At 39.0% G+C, this 16116-nt stretch overlaps 1 protein-coding gene across 3 annotated transcripts in view; it reads left to right on the forward strand.

Moving 5' to 3' along the window:
• The window catches only part of NAV3 (neuron navigator 3), a gene marked incomplete at both ends in the record, with an annotated part of 293999 nt that extends 280387 nt beyond the window's left edge, over window positions 1-13612 (forward strand). For all 3 annotated transcript variants that reach the window (XM_080934946.1, XM_080934947.1, XM_080934948.1), the window contains 6 exons: window positions 1722-1876; window positions 4265-4336; window positions 5296-5492; window positions 6145-6263; window positions 9357-9560; window positions 13493-13612. In XM_080934946.1, coding sequence (XP_080791072.1) covers window positions 1722-1876; window positions 4265-4336; window positions 5296-5492; window positions 6145-6263; window positions 9357-9560; window positions 13493-13612 — 867 coding nt within the window. The remainder of the gene's footprint in view (window positions 1-1721; window positions 1877-4264; window positions 4337-5295; window positions 5493-6144; window positions 6264-9356; window positions 9561-13492) is intronic.
• Window positions 13613-16116: the final 2504 nt, after the last annotated feature.

Raw genomic sequence — 16116 nt, forward strand, 5'->3', positions numbered from 1 at the left:
AAACTTACCAGTTGAAATTTTACTTATTATTCCTGATTCATCTCACACCCATCTCCCTTTAAACTCATCAGTAAACCTGAGTGGAAATCACTCAGGGCCTCTGCTGTATATGCTATCTATATGTGTGTATAATTATGTAGAATATATACTTATAGAATATATACAATAATTATAATATATTATATATTGTCATATATTTCTTATGACAAAAAAATTACCCTTTCCTACTGACAACAGACTAGCAAACTAAGTTTTCATGGTCCACACTTTTCAATATGATACATTTCTATTCTGTGATCAGGGATCCAGGGCCTTCTTTTTTATTTCCCTTCTGTCTCACTTATCACAGCCATGCACTGGTTCCCACTACAACAAGATTCTTATTATTTTCCCAAATATATCTTGCAGCTGTACTTTCTAACTTTTACTTTTGTTCTTCATATGTTGACTATTTTTCTTCCTTATAGTCTGCTGTTTAAACATGTGACAGGCTTCTTTTAACTCTCGGTTGCTGTCTCATGAGTTTTACTTTCTGTATGGTATTGTGATGTTCTTATGGACTTGGTTGTCTGCTGGATGTTCTTGGAATAAAGAAACTGGGTCTCTGAATTCCTAGTCCCATGATATGTGGCACATGATAAAGACATGTTGGAACAATGAATAACTTCAAACTTACCAGTTGAAGTTTTACTTATTATTCCTGATTCATCTCACAGGCCATCTTTCTATAAACTCATCAGAAAACTGAATGGAGATGGCTCAGGCCCTCTGCTGCTCCCTCGCATTGCTTCATCTACCCTGATGTTAGTTCTCTAACTTACCTTCATAGACAGAGCAAGGGAGCCCCCAGCATGCGTGCCACTTGAGTTTACCTGGCTGACAGACATTGGGATCGTGGAATTGTTTTAACCCTGAGCAAGATTTACAACTTGAAAATGGCATTATAGATATGCAAGTCATATGAAAACATTCCTACTGATTAGTATAATTCTCAGAAACCTAACTTTGCTTCTGACCTACCCACATGTGAGAGCCATCAATTGGGGAGCTGGTTATCATATGTAGGTTCAAAGTTATTAGACAAGAACAAGGCCTGAAGGATGACAGGAAGCTCAAGGAATGCCATGGGCTGGTGTTAAAATGGCCCCATGAAATTTAAAAAAAAATTCTCTGTGTTTAAAATTGCAGCAATCACCTGCGAGCTATCAAAAAATAATTATATACTTTTATCTGAGTGCTGAGACTATGTTGTTAGGTTCAACCCATCTGAATAATTCAAGTCAAAACATTGGGAGTGTGTTAGGAACCTTAAAAAGTGTTGTTTTTGTTTTATTCTTCAATTGAAATAGCATTGTTAAAAAAAAAAATCTACTTCACTGAAATATCAAAAACAGCAAAGCATCTTGATACTTGGAGCTGACCATGAGGGTTCCTATCTAGAACTCACCTGGCTTTCCTTCTGAGGAGGAAGGGAGGTACCCATGTTTTCAGTTTGAGATAGCCTGCAGAAATACCCTGCCTGCTTTCCTGCCCCTCTTTTCTTTTAAAATGCGAGCCTCTCCATTTTAAATTTGCTTTGTGTATTATTTTCAGAAAAATTTCTTAATGACTATTAATGCGAAAAGGCCTGAGTGAAGGGCACAGGACAGTCTTTCTCAAACTCTGAATTGCTTGCATGAGCTGAGGACTCCTCTCTGACCGGTCTGTTCTGTGTCTCTTAGGAACTGCAGCAGTATCTTGCCAACCTGGCTGAGCAGTGCAGCGCAGACAATAATGGAGTCGAGCTCCCTGTTGTCATTATTCTGGATAATCTTCACCATGTGGGCTCTTTGAGTGATATCTTTAATGGTTTTCTCAACTGTAAATACAACAAATGGTAAGCTCATTATGTAACTGGAATAATCAGGTATAGAAACTGTGATGTCATTTACTTCTTCATACCTTTTTATGTTTTAATACTTGGAGTGGATACCATTAGTATAATTATATCTAATAGTATCCTATAACTCTACAGAATCTGTATATGTGCTTTATAGAATATCTATTCATTTTGTTACTGTCTTGATTTTTTTTGTTTGGAGACAGGGTCTCATTACAGTAACTAAAGTTGGCCTCAACTCCACTAGTAATGCGCTTAACTTAGCCTCCTCACAACATTGTACCTGGTCTTCTGGAACTTTTATGAAAGCATATGTCTTATTTGATGATGTCAGCTCCCATAGACACACCAGAAGTCTAGAACGCCAGCGAGGATGGTAGGATTCTCTGACTAGGGCAGTCTCTATGCTTTTATTCCATCCCTACCAAAGCTACAGTTCAGTGTTTCTCTAGAGATGAAGTTAATTCATTCAGATATAGCTCCTCTCAATAATGTAATGCTTTATTATGCAAAGTGAAGGGACACATTAAATCAAAGCTTAAAACAGCATGAAAACCTACATGTTTGTTAGAGAATGGTCTCTAAAGAAAAATATACAGAACATGACAATATAAAGTGGCATTTACCCTTAATTGTATTGGTGCTTTGTATAATCAATCTTTGCTAGTGACAAGCGACTATAAGTTGACCAGCATAAAGTAAAGGTTAAAGGAGAAATCAAATCATGTTTTTAAGAACCTTTGAGAAGGCTGGAGAGATGGACAGTGTCACTTGTTCTTACATAAGACCTGGGTTTGATTCCCAGTGCACAGAAAAATGCTGCTCACAATGATCCATCACTTCAGTTCCTGGAGATCCAACACCCTCTTCTGACTTCCATGAGTATCAGTTACACATGTGCTACGAAAACATACACAAGACCAAAACACTCATGCACATCAAACAAAGTGAAAAGTATCTGTTTTAAAGTGACTCTTTAAATAACTGAAAACTAACAGGGTTTTGGAATAGCACACCAGCTATAAGATGTTAGGGTGAGTTGGATATAGTGGTGCATGCCTTTAATCATAGAACTTTAGTGGCAGGCATATTTCTGAGTTCAATTCCAGCCATGGCTACATAGGGAAGCACCATCTCAAAAAATTTAGAATAGACAAATAATTGTGATTATTCTGTAGAGCCTCTGTTTTTCTCTGTGTCTTTCTGTGTCTCTCCCTCCCTCTCTCTTCTTCCCTCCTTCCCTCCCTCCCTCTCTCTTCCTCCCTCCCTCCCTCCCTCCCTCTCTCTTCCTCCCTCCCTTCCCCCCTCCCTCCCTCCTCTCCCCCTCCCTCCCTCCCTCCCTTCCCCCCTCCCTCCCTCCTCTCCCCCTCCCTCCCTCCCTCCCTTCCCCCCTCCCTCCCTCCTTTCCCCCTCCCTCCCTCCCTCCCTCCCTTCCTACCCCCCTCTCTCTCTATCTGTTGAGGTAATTGATTACTGCTACTCTAATCACTCTGCTGTGGAAACTGCACATTCCTTGCTACCTGCCCTAGTGCTCTGAGTTCATGAAAGACACACACACACACACACACACACACACACACACACACACACAAGCACACACACATGCACACACGCACATGCATCCACCTTCTATTTTAACGTGCTTTTATCAATTCAATGACTGGACCACTCTAGACCTCCACTCCTAAACCCCCATGTGGCTAATACTTCCCCTCCCAAACTCCTGAGTTGTTGCTTACTAAAATCTATATTCTACCTTTGCTGTCCTGAACCCAGTTGTTGGGGGCAGGTACATCTCTTACATGACTGGTATGCTCTCTCTTTTGTACTCTCAGGCCTGGACCTGATCCATTTTCCTAGCTTGCTGATGCTAACTTCTTCCTCTCCTGGTTCCTTTACACTAAAATACTAAAGTCCCACCTCCTCTGTTTCCCTGACAGGCCATTCGTCCCTGGCAACTTTATTTAGCAATCAGAATCAACTGGAGACAGGGACCCTCAACATCTTACATGCAGATTCTCCTGCAATTTGGGGAATTCAATTAACATAATACAAGCATTAGAACAAATCTACAACCTCTCTCCCCCTCCCTCCCTCTCTTTCTCTTCTTTTTCTCTTTCTCTCATCTATCTATCTACACACTAAGGTTCACGTGGGGAAAGGAAGAAGCCATCTTCCCTCAGTGTTAGGTCACAAGTTAGAATCCTCATCAGACATTTCATTTCTATTATTTTGTCACTTTCCAATTTAACATTATAAAAGTTCCCCTTAAAGACTACTCTTAAAGGAGAATAGCATTTCTTTTTCTCAATTGTTTATCTGAGACACTTTTAATTGTCTTTCCCTCTAGAACATCTTAATGCTCCCTTCTCTGTTTTTCCCTAGTCCTTATATCATTGGAACCATGAATCAGGGAGTCTCTTCATCACCAAATTTAGAACTACATCACAATTTCAGGTAAGGACTTGAAGGAGTGTTTGTGTGTGTGTGTGTGTGTTTGTGTGTGTGTGTGTGTGTGTGTGTGTGCGTGCGCGCGCGCGCGAGCGCGCGCACGCGCTCTTGTGTATACATGTTCTTATTTCTCTCTAATCATAAAGGTGTCTTGAAGGCTGCTTTTCCATTTGGCTGCTAACAATCCTGCCCAAAGTGACCTGTGGTGACCTGTGTTGTGAGGATGATTCTCACTTCTCCTGGCACTCTATTTAAACAGACATTCTGTGATCTTTAGTCTGTAACCAAAAGTGTTTCTTTTCCTGCTCACTACTTCCCTGGCTAAGAGAGAGCACTCTGCTTCTAAGTGAAGGCTGTGAAGAGAACTCCTATTTTAGGATCTATGACTCTGCTACAGAAGCTCTCTCAGCATGTGTGCACCTACTGGCTCTCAGGAACATAAGCTTCTTGGAAGCTCTCAAGTAAAATTCGCTGTATTATTATTCTAATGATAACAGATTTTCTGAAAGCTTACAGTATCAAACGGTGGCCATTAATCAGCAAGGGACCATCAGCGCTGTATCTTGTATGAGTTCAAGAAAAAACAAAGGCCAAAAAAAAAAAAAAAAAAAAAAAAAAAGAAAGAAAGAAAGAAAGAAAATGAAAAACCATTATGCTTAATCTTTACACACCAAGAAAACTTTGACTATTTCCAGGTTACATCTTGTTTTACATGCACTTTATGCTCATTGTAACTAGTGAGATTTTAATGCATACCATCAAACCTTTAAAAAAAAATCAAGTACTGACAAAAATGTATTTGTATACTTATATGCAAAAATGCTTAAAATCTGTACATTTATCTTTGTTTTTTAAAATAAAGTTATTCAATTTTAAAAAATTACTATGGCAATAAATTTTAGGTTTTACAAAAATCAAAAAACAGAAACAAAAACAAACTTGATATTTTTTTTCTTTATGTGTAGGTGGGTATTATGTGCAAACCACACGGAACCTGTAAAAGGCTTTTTAGGCAGGTATCTTCGAAGGAAACTGATAGAGATGGAAATTGAAAGGAATATACGTAATAATGACCTCGTCAAAATTATAGATTGGATTCCTAAGACATGGCATCATCTCAATAGTTTTTTGGAAACACACAGTTCTTCTGATGTCACCATTGGTGAGTTCCAAAATCAAAATTGTCCATTTTTTGATACTGGGTAACACATATTAATTAATGTATTAACTCATTCACATGGGACTGTGAGAGAATGATCTCCCTATGAATAATTTTTGTGCTTTACTTTTATTTTAAAGATAAAACCAAATTACTCTCTTTGTGGGCACAATACAGTTTGTATTTTTCATCTCCACTTAAGGTTCGTGTGCAGAAGGCTACTTATTACTCAGTGCCATAAAAATCATCATAAGATCCTCAGCTGCAGGTGGAATTCTGTCCTCAGCTCAGATATCTGTACTGATACCATGTACTGCAAGTAACTGGTTCTAAAGTCTGCAAATAATAGCTGTTTGTCATGAGCCATTCATCCCAGTGTAAGGGAACCCTACACAGCTTGTGGAACAGGAGTGGGTTAGACACTTCGTTATCTGTCACAAACCCATTTTATGCCTTAGATTAATATTTCATTGTTGAGAAAAAGGAGAAACCTAGAGGCCCTCTTCCATGAATATGTTTTCATGGTTACTGGGCTAACAATGTTAGGAATTTTCTAGGAATATGTATGTTGTACTTCTCCAAAATGTGTCTGAACATGTGTCTATATTGGTAAATATAATGCATCTACAACATCGTATCTTTTATATCCTCTCAGGCCCTCGGCTTTTCCTTCCTTGCCCCATGGATGTAGAAGGTTCTAGGGTGTGGTTCATGGACCTTTGGAATTATTCCTTGGTACCTTATGTCCTGGAGGCAGTGAGAGAAGGCCTACAGGTAAAGTGCTTGGTTTATATTATTGGGTCGAGAAATGAAGCTAATAAATAAATAAACAGAAAGAAGGGAAAGAAACAGAAAAGAAAGAAGGAAAGAGAAAAATGAATTATTTAAAAAAACAGCACCATTTATTTATTTATGTGGCTGTCTATGTAGAAAATTAAAGTAGGGAGCAAGAAATGCTCAGCAGTATGTCTGATGACAAACATGCAGTAGTTTGTCTTTTATGAGGAATATGCAGTATTTTGCCTGTTATGATGAAGGTGTAGCAACTTGTTTTTAGAACAAGGCTGTTATTGTCTGTGTCTGTACAAAATGGAGTTCTCCCAATACTAGGTATTGAAAGCTAAGATTGTTGCAATGGGGGTTTAAAATGTTCTTAGTAAACAGATATTTAATTACACACTTAAACATCTTAGGGCACAGACTATAAAAACAATGACACAGCTTTTAGTTCTTCATAACATTTTGCATTTCATGCATTTTCAAAAACCACTGTGCTATGTACAGTGTAATCTGGTATCTCCAATTTAATTTATTCAAAGAATTCATGTTATCGTTTATGAAAAGTCATTTATAGTCAAGAGATCATATTTTTCAATCTACATTTAGGGGAATCATTTGCTCTCCAGATATAGTTTTCATATTAATAAACTATTTATCCTAGTCTTTATATGTAGATTCTTATTTCATATTTGCTCACTAAAAAATAAAAAGCAAGAAGCCTTAGAAGCCTAAAAGCAGAGATATATAAACTGCAAAGTTTATTTAGATTTTAGTTTGGGATATAAATGGACTGTTTATATTAAAGTAAATAATACCTGTGAAACTCTTCCTTGATCATTATAAATGTGTAAAGCTTCCATTTGAGTGAGAGGTATTATTTAAAAATCATAGTTTCTCAAACATAATTATATATACCTCTAACTTCTTGCTTTGGCTCCTGATGTTTGGTACTAGGTGAGTGTGAAAAGGTACTAGTTTAGTGATCCTGTCATTATAGTGGATCAGGTTGTGATCCAACGTATGAATGAGGGGAGAAAAGTACCCTTTGAAAAGACATACAGTTCTTGTTAAAGTTGAAACCTTGACTATCTGAAAGAATTTAGTTAATAGGGATCTGGTAGGACTCTAGCTGTGACCTCTAAAGCAGAAAAGGTCATATGCTGTGCCCTTGCATCCACTATGGTCAAAGGACCTTAATTTGAGGAAGAAGTGCAGAAATGAACCCAAATCTCTCTGTTTGGAGGAATGAAAAGGGAAAGTCATTTTTGGATGAAGGCTAATGCCTGCTGAGAAGCCATATGGAGGATGCTCTCTCTGCCACATGATCCATTTGGAAAGGATGCAGCTGACACTCTGTCTGAGTTGTTCTCCTGGTGATTCCATCTTTCTTGAAATGCTAGTGATCAAGTCAGTTGTTCCTTGCCGTTTAGAATTATACTGTTATAATATTCACTTTCTGTGTCCTGGATGCTTACTGACCTAGCTGATTATTAAAAACTGGTGCTGGTTCTTTATACACACTCAAGTGTTTTTCGTTCAATTCTAACCTCCAAATTTTGGAAAATAGCAGCAGTAGTAGTAGTAGTAGTAATAATAATAATAATAATAATAATAATAATAATAATAATAATAATGAACTGTCTTGTTTTGGATTTACCTAATTTTTTATTCTATGTCTATGAGAGCTTTACTGGAATTTATAGATACATGCCTTGTGCCATTACAGGCCAGAAGATGTCAGTTACCCTGGACCTTGAGTTTACAAAGGCTGTAAGCTTCCATCCCAACCATAGGCACTGAATCTGGCTCCTTTGGAAAAGTAGCTAGTGCTCTTAAGTGCTGAGCCAGCCATCCCTCCATCCCCTAAATACAAACTTTCTATGAATTGTACACTTTTTTTCTTTTAATTAGCTGTACACATATCTGTATTTTCTACCCTATATTAGTCAGGTTTCTAGCCTAGATAACCTTTCCTGCTTCAAAATGAGAGCTATTAAAACAAAACAAAATAACAAACAAAAGAGCCCAATGGACAACAAATATTCTTCAGATCTCTGCCTCTGTCCCCTCTTCCAAAAGGAATATTGGGGCCGAGATGATTTCATATTGGCACAGATTCAAACTTTAATATGATTTCCAGAGAAACCTATAAGTATTCCATGGAATTTTGCTCACAATGCTTATATGTTTCTTTCGTCTCACTGAAAACACCACCATTATTGGACAAACCATGCATTGCCCTCTGAGGTCATGACACTAAAGCATTTGATACCCAGAATGCTCCTTGGTGGCACAGGTCACAGGGACAAAGAAAGGACACTTGTTCCTTTCTAGATGTGGCATTTCTTTCTATGCTCTGGCCTTAATGCTTTCTCTACAAAAACCTGGCCAGTGTCTGTCCTCTCTGCAGGGTGAAGTCAGCTTTGTTCCTAGCTTGGAAACTCCTGGGTCCACCTGTTCCTCTGCACCCTCCTCATGCTGGGCTGTGCAGTCTCTAGCATTTGTTTTTTTATTAGGCTTACTGTTCTCCCATAGATTATTACAAAATTTATATTTAGTTTCCATTTTTACTCCTCTTTTCTCAGAGTTCTTATCCATAAACATATAAAATGTCTCCCAACAGTAAGCAATGGAATTATGAGGTTATTAGAGGAAAATGGTTATCACTGTACATGAATGAGAAAGGCCTTTTTCCTTTCATTCATCATCCTCCCAAAGTACATTTTGGTACAGAACCCACTTTATTGTAAGAAACCTATTTTGCTTTTTGGACCTCTCCAAAATTTAGCTTTCGTTTAACAGTCTTGAGATGTGCATCTGTAAAGTTATTGGCAAAATCAAATGTGTGCACTGATGTTTGTATTTCCTTATAATACACCTCCTTTGTGCTTCCCTCCACATCAGGTGCTCCCTTCTGTTTTTTAGAACTTTTAAGTATCAAGTGAGCTATATAGACAGACATGTTTAACACATGGGTAACCATGTTGAAAGGTTTTCAGGAACTGAATGTGAAAATAGCTCCCTGTTTAGCATTGGCTCTATTTTTTCACCTAATGGAAATGTTCTTTGTTCGTGGTGAACTTTCAGATGTACGGGAAACGAGCACCATGGGAAGATCCCTCCAAGTGGGTCCTTGACACATACCCATGGACGTCTGCCTCCTTGCCTCAGGAGGGTCCAGCATTACTGCAGTTGCGTCCAGAAGATGTTGGGTACGAGGGCTGTGCATCAACAAAGGAAGCCACAACATCAAAGCACATTCCCCAGACTGATACAGAAGGGGACCCATTGGTAAGGATGTCTGATCATTCTTCTCTAGCTACTTCCATGTAGTTATTTTCAAACTCTAAGTGTGTAGTCATTAGCATTTAGCTATCAGTACCAAAGGCCAGCTAATATAGATAATAATGGAACCGGTCTGATAGGGGTAATTATTTAAACCTTTAGTGCAGTTTCCCTGGTTGAAATTTTATAAAACAACCACAAAACATGTTTATCTAAATTTTTTTTAAAAAGTAGGAAACCTGAAACTGGAAAAAATTCCATGACTATGATTTTTATCTGATTATACATTAAATTATGTTGGTATTTAAATAATCAGTGTATTAATTATTACTACACTCTACTAGGTATTTAAAAGAAAACTGAAGTTTGTTCATAAATAAAAATATAGTCAAATATACACAGAACAAAACTATTTACTATATATTAGCTAGCCTAATTAAATATACAATTAGTCTTCTTTTGCTTTCAGTTCTGAAGGATAAACTCTTTTGTTTTTAAGATTTATTTATTTTTGTGTTCAATATTATTGTCATAGTTAGAGTTTTACTGCTGTGAACAAGCATCATGACTAAGACAACTCTTATAAAGGACAGCATTCAGTTGGGTCTGGCTTATAGGTTCAGAGGTTCAGTCCATTATCCTCAAGGCGGAAACATGGCAGCATCCAGGCAGGCATGGTGCAGGAGGAATTGAGATTTCTACATCTTCATCTGAAGGCAATTGGCAGAATACTGTTTCCAGGCAACTAGGATGAGGGTCTTAAAGCCAACACCAACAGTGACACACCTACTCCAACAAGGCCATACCTATTCCAACAGGACCACACCTTCTAATAGTGCCACTCCTTGTGCTGAGCATATATAAACCATCACAGTTGCTTTACCTGAACTTATGTCTGTGTGAGAGCTTCAGATCTCCCGGATCTAATGTTACAGACAGTTTGTGTACTGCTATGTTGGTGCTGGGAATTGAATCCAGGTCCTCTGGAAGAACAGCTAGTGCCCTTTAATTACTGAGGTATCTCTCTGAGGTACTGGAAGGGAGGTACTGTTACCACTATCCTCCTTGTGCCTGTGCATATCATTTTAATTTTAGAAGCACTACAATAGTTTGAGTAAGTGTATAGAATGCTAAGATATGAAACTATCAAGTACATATTGTAATTAGGAATAAAATGATTTTTAGTATATCTACTTTGTACTTTTACGATATTTTACTAGTGAGAACCTCAAGAGGATATCACTGTCCTTGCTCTGTACCAGAAAGTATCACCTAATACCAAACCTTGGTTCAGCCATATTCTGTTGCAAGCACATATATGCTTATCTCTGCTTCTGTTTTTATGTATTTTTATAATTGCTCTTGGAAAACAAAAATGTATTACAGTTAATCTAAATAAGAAATCCTAGTAGGAAAAGTACTATTGTCAGGAGTGTGGTTTTGAATCTTAACAGGAATTATATGTTCTGGTATGCTGAACATTCCTTTAAAAATGCAACGGACAATCACCATCCCCATGTTCAGTCTTGGCACATGCATTCTGAATGCTAAGATCTAGAGATCAGAGTGGGAGTCATTTACAGTCTTAAAGGGACATAGTCCAGTAATGGTGTGAGATGTGTGTCTGCATAAACTGCCTAAAATGTAGACGACATGGTAGGTAAAGTTGTGAGTCTATTAAGGGACTTCACAGATGGCGTGGTTAAGTTGGATGTTGAAACAGGCATTGGCAATTTTCATGTGGCTGAATGTGGAGCCTCTACCAGTGAGGAAATATCACACATGACACTGCCAAGCAGCCCAGTGAAAATTGAGAGTTAGAGGCCAAATATCCATTGGTTGGAAGAATTAAAATGATAGACTTATCCAACTGTTAGATCACATTGAGCCATTTTATTTTTACGGGTAGTTAAAACTTTATCGCACAGACTGTGGACAGCCGGTGGGTACTTTTTGACTAGTGTTTATCTGTTTAGATGTGTAGTTGCTTAAGATCCTTCTAGTGACAGAGCAGAAGACTGAGCAGGGTGTCGGGGTAGCTGGCAGCGTGAGTCACACCGAAGGACATTTTAAATTAATAGGTATTATCTTGGCTGTGAGTATACAGAAGATGAAAGGAGACCAGGGGATGCAGAGACTCCAGGCTGGTCATAATGATACATATCAGCTGAGTGATATGTAAACCTACCTTCTTTATATAATGTCTTTTGATTTCAGTATACAAAAGAATAACCAATAGCCACAGAGTACACCTCATTCTGTGTGTTTATTACAGATCTCGGATTGGGAAATTATGCCAGTTGAACCTACTATATAGCACTATTTCTTTTCTTTATTATTTTTTATATATGAATATTTTGTGTGTCTGCATGTGTGTGTGCATGCGCATGCATACATACCATGTATGCCTGCTGCCCACTGGGGTCAGAGGATATTGTATAGTCTCTTTTTTAGTCAGGAGAGTGCTCAGACACATTTCTGTTTTATAAACCAGCTTCAGTCTAATGTTTTAAGCTTTAGATATTTTCACAAACTACTTTCATCTCATATTCTTGTGTAGGTGGTTTAATACATTGTAGGAGTTATGGCTGATATACTATTTTAAAAAAAAAGCCCTGAAAATTATCAAAATGATTTCAAAATTCCCTATAACCATAGCCTCTTTTGTCAAAATGACATTCTTGCTGGAATTGATGATTACCAGTCCATTACTTATTTCCCAAGCACTTATTGAACATATGTTATTTTTTTTTTACTGACCTACAAATATCTAGAGTCTGGCTGAAGACCAAGAAATTTTGTTTTAGATATTCTCTGTTTCCCTGAGTTGAAATATAAAAGACAACTTTTGATTGATGAAGAAAAAAATAACTATAGTTAGTATTTGGCACTAAGTAATATAAAGTTTATTGTACTGTTAGGAACCCTCAATAAGAAAACAAGTCCCTGACCCTCATGAAGACAGGCACCAATTACCCTGTGCCTTCCGAAATTGTTGAGCTGTCGATTTTCCCGTCTGCTTTTTAAACATTCTTCTTCTTCTTCTTCTTCTTCTTCTTCTTTTTTTAACTAGCTCCCGTCTCTAATAGTGGAACTGCAGATCTATTGAAATCCAAGCCTTTTATTTTATAATACTTTGGAGAGATGTCTTCCCCAGGAGCTCTCAGGCACTAGTCCCCTCTGCTGGAACAAATGCTACAATTCTCCTATGAAGCTGAGACTCTGGAGACAGCCGCTATTGCTCCGGGGGGAGGGGTGGCTTTTGTTCTCAGCAATGTATCCATCATATTTCAGCAGAAGCCTCGGTGACAACAAACCTTTGACAGCCATTCTTTCCTTCTCCCTCTTCAGATGCTCACAGTCCGCTTCCTCCCTTTACCCCCTCTTGAGGTCAGCTCCTAAACAACAGATGGTGTGCTGTGTGCAGCAGCTGGCTTCATTCCACTCCGTTGTCTCCTGCTTCTCTCAAGGGACAGTGCTCAAAAGCCGTGTGTGTGTGTGTGTGTGTGTGTGTGTGTGTGTGTGTGTGTGTGTGCGTGTGTGTGAATATTTACAACTTTCATTTGCCATTCAGTGTTCTCGGTTTCTCCCAGCCAAAAAAGCTGGGAAGTTTGGCTTGCTCTCCAGCAACTAACCTAGATGTCCAGCTGTGATAGGGTTTCCTTTCCAGTGTCCCTGTTGAAGCAGCATTCATTCACAGTCGCAAACAAAAGAGTTATCTTACAGCCCTGTTCTTTTGGACTAGAGCTGTAGTTACATTTGAGAGAAACAATTCCGTAGCCAGGTCGGTGAGCAAATCCCATAACTCTTATGTGCACTTTGATTTGGTTGGGATGAGCTTAGACAGTTCTCTGAGATGGCTCAAGGCCCTGCTCATTCTGGGGCTGGCTGACTCAATGCATGGTTGCTCACAAGGATGTCTCTTTTTCTTTCTTCAGATGAATATGCTAATGAAGCTCCAAGAAGCAGCCAATTACCCAGGCACACAAAGCCGTGACAGTGACGGCGTCAGCCATCATGAAGACATTTTGGATACATCTATTGAATCCACCCTCTAAAGGTTGAAAGAGTTAGGCAAAGGACTATGCTTTCACAAGGTATTTCAAAGACAGGTATTGTCCCTAAACCACTGCCAGTATGAAAGTACCCTGTCCAGAGCCCTGACAGAGAGTTGTGGTCTCCAAGGAAGCAGCAGAATTAAGTTGGAACTGCTGAGATGCTAAATTGAAATGGGAACTTAAGTTTATTTTATTCCTAGGCATTTTGAAAATCATGGAGTTAGCAACGGGCTGCATTACTCGACTGGAAAGGGCCCTAAAGATGGGGCAACGGAGCAGATTACACACAGGATAGTGAGACTGGACTTTATTTTCTTCCTCTTTCAAAGTTTACAGTGCAGGCCTGTTTTTTATTTTATTTTATTTTTCCTTTTCTTTTTTGTGCCTTTCTTTTGTTTCCTGGGGCGGAGGCTGCCCTTCTCAGGCAGGGTCCTTCTGATCCATGGAACCTCCTCTGTGCCACATGGTGCTGGCGACAGGGCCCCAGCAGAGTTTGTGTCCTGTGCTCAATCGCTGCAGAATGAACCCAAGAGGCCAGTCCTCCATAAGCACAAAGGGAATTGTGCACCCACCAGAAAATAAAAAAAAACTCCTGTGGCAAATGGGAAGGGTCCTTTCTTCTCACTGCCATGCACCCCTGAAGTGTGCTACCCTCTCTTAGGGTGTAAGTCATGGGTTTTATAAGGTTGTTTTTACCACAGTGGTCTTTTCAAACCACCTGCCAACTCCCTGAACCAGAGTTTTATACCAATTACTAGTCAACACTGACAAAAGGCTTTTTAGGGCTTTCTTTGTTTGAGCCTTTTCAGCGAAAGAAGGAATATTTTCTATGGTGCTGTCTCAATGCCTTAAGCCAGATTTCTCTAAGAGTTTCAACACCAAAACCATTGGTAATCTCCACTGTCTCTTCATTTACAACCAAGCCACACACCAGTTAACACAGCAGCCTCCTGTCTGTCTACCATTTTGTTTTGAAATTTTCCTTCTCTTGGGGAAATGGATAGGAGAAAGATCAGTATTTTTATGTTACGAGTAAAGAGATTTTTTTGCCTATCCTGCAAAAAATTCGAGAACCGTAGAACCCTTCCCTGGCCGTCACTTAAAAGCAGAGACACGTGGCTTTGTTCTACCTAGTTCTAAAGGAAAGTATTTCAGAAGGTGGGAGATTCCTAACCTGGATCCAGTTCAACTACAAGCACTGGGTTCAGCATGAGCACAAATATTTGGCTTTCCCTCCCTCGTGTTTATTCTTCAAAGACAAAAGCTAGTTTTTTGGCGCATGTTGTTTTGAGTGCTATCGTCCTACATGAGACATTCTGCATTAAGGAACACTGATATGATCAGTCACTGTGGAAGAGGAGGCATTTATACTGTACAAGAAGGTTAGGTTTGCACAGTCTACTGGGTAGGTATTGTAAATAATGATTCCCCCCCCCAAACTTGCACAAATTTAAAAACAAACACAAACAACAAAAAAAAATTGTATTTTATTTTGTTGGTGTTAAGAGGCGTCTCACCTGCGGAGGCTCCCTGTTTGCTGCAAGCAAATACAGAATGCAAACCCCTCAAAGCTGTCATCATCTGGTGTGTTTGTCCTGTACTTAAGTTGTTGTGACAAGTCAGGAGCCATCAGTGCCCGAGCGAACATGCCTCAGAACTGTCCATGAGGCTGGTACCATTTTGGATGAGTAGCTGTCTGAACGTACATATCTCGTGGCGGGCTATAAAGACAGTGTGTGAGAACTGATCAGTCACTGGCAAAGGTACACCTCTCACAGAGGACAGGTTCAAAGTTTCTGAAACCTAAGGTCTATGCCGTGGTGTAGACGAAGCTCTGTGCACCTTTCAGGACATGTTATTGGTGCTACCCTCTGTGACCACCTTTGGGTTGGTTTCTGTAGAACAAAATTAGCAATGCGAGGTATCTGTGCAGATTTCAGGATGTCGCTAAGTATATATAGGTCCTTACACGGTGCTACTGCCCCGAGGGATATCAGACTGGATTTATGCACACAGAATTGTCACCCTGACTTTGGAACCTCCACTGTGGATCAAACCTATTGTGCAACATCAATCTATCTAGCTGGATGAGTGATTAGTTGCCCTTGTATGATACGTGAGCTAAGGAAACTGCTCATCTTCCTCTGCCATTTCGAGACACACAGTCCACACATGAGCATAAACAGAACTTCCTGCAATACATCCCAGTAGGTACTCCTAGTTTACAACTTAAACTAGTTTGTGAAACGTTTGTCTGTATACATTTTATATTTTGTACATTTTTGGATGTAACATATCATGTAAATAGGAAGAAGCAGTGAAAGCAATCATCTGAAAAGTTTTGTAGTCTTTGTAAAGCCCCAACAATAAGTACTTGGTGTCAATGGATCTAACCGGATGATGTATTTTCTATTGGTTTATTGTTCCCCTAGCTTGTAAACCAGCTTGCATATATTTTTTTGCAAATGTGCACCCTGTATCTGTCTAAATTATTACTTCGCCAT

The sequence above is a fragment of the Micromys minutus genome, assembly GCF_963924665.1.
Source record: "Micromys minutus genome assembly, chromosome: 22".
Classification (NCBI taxonomy): Eukaryota; Metazoa; Chordata; class Mammalia; order Rodentia; family Muridae; genus Micromys; species Micromys minutus.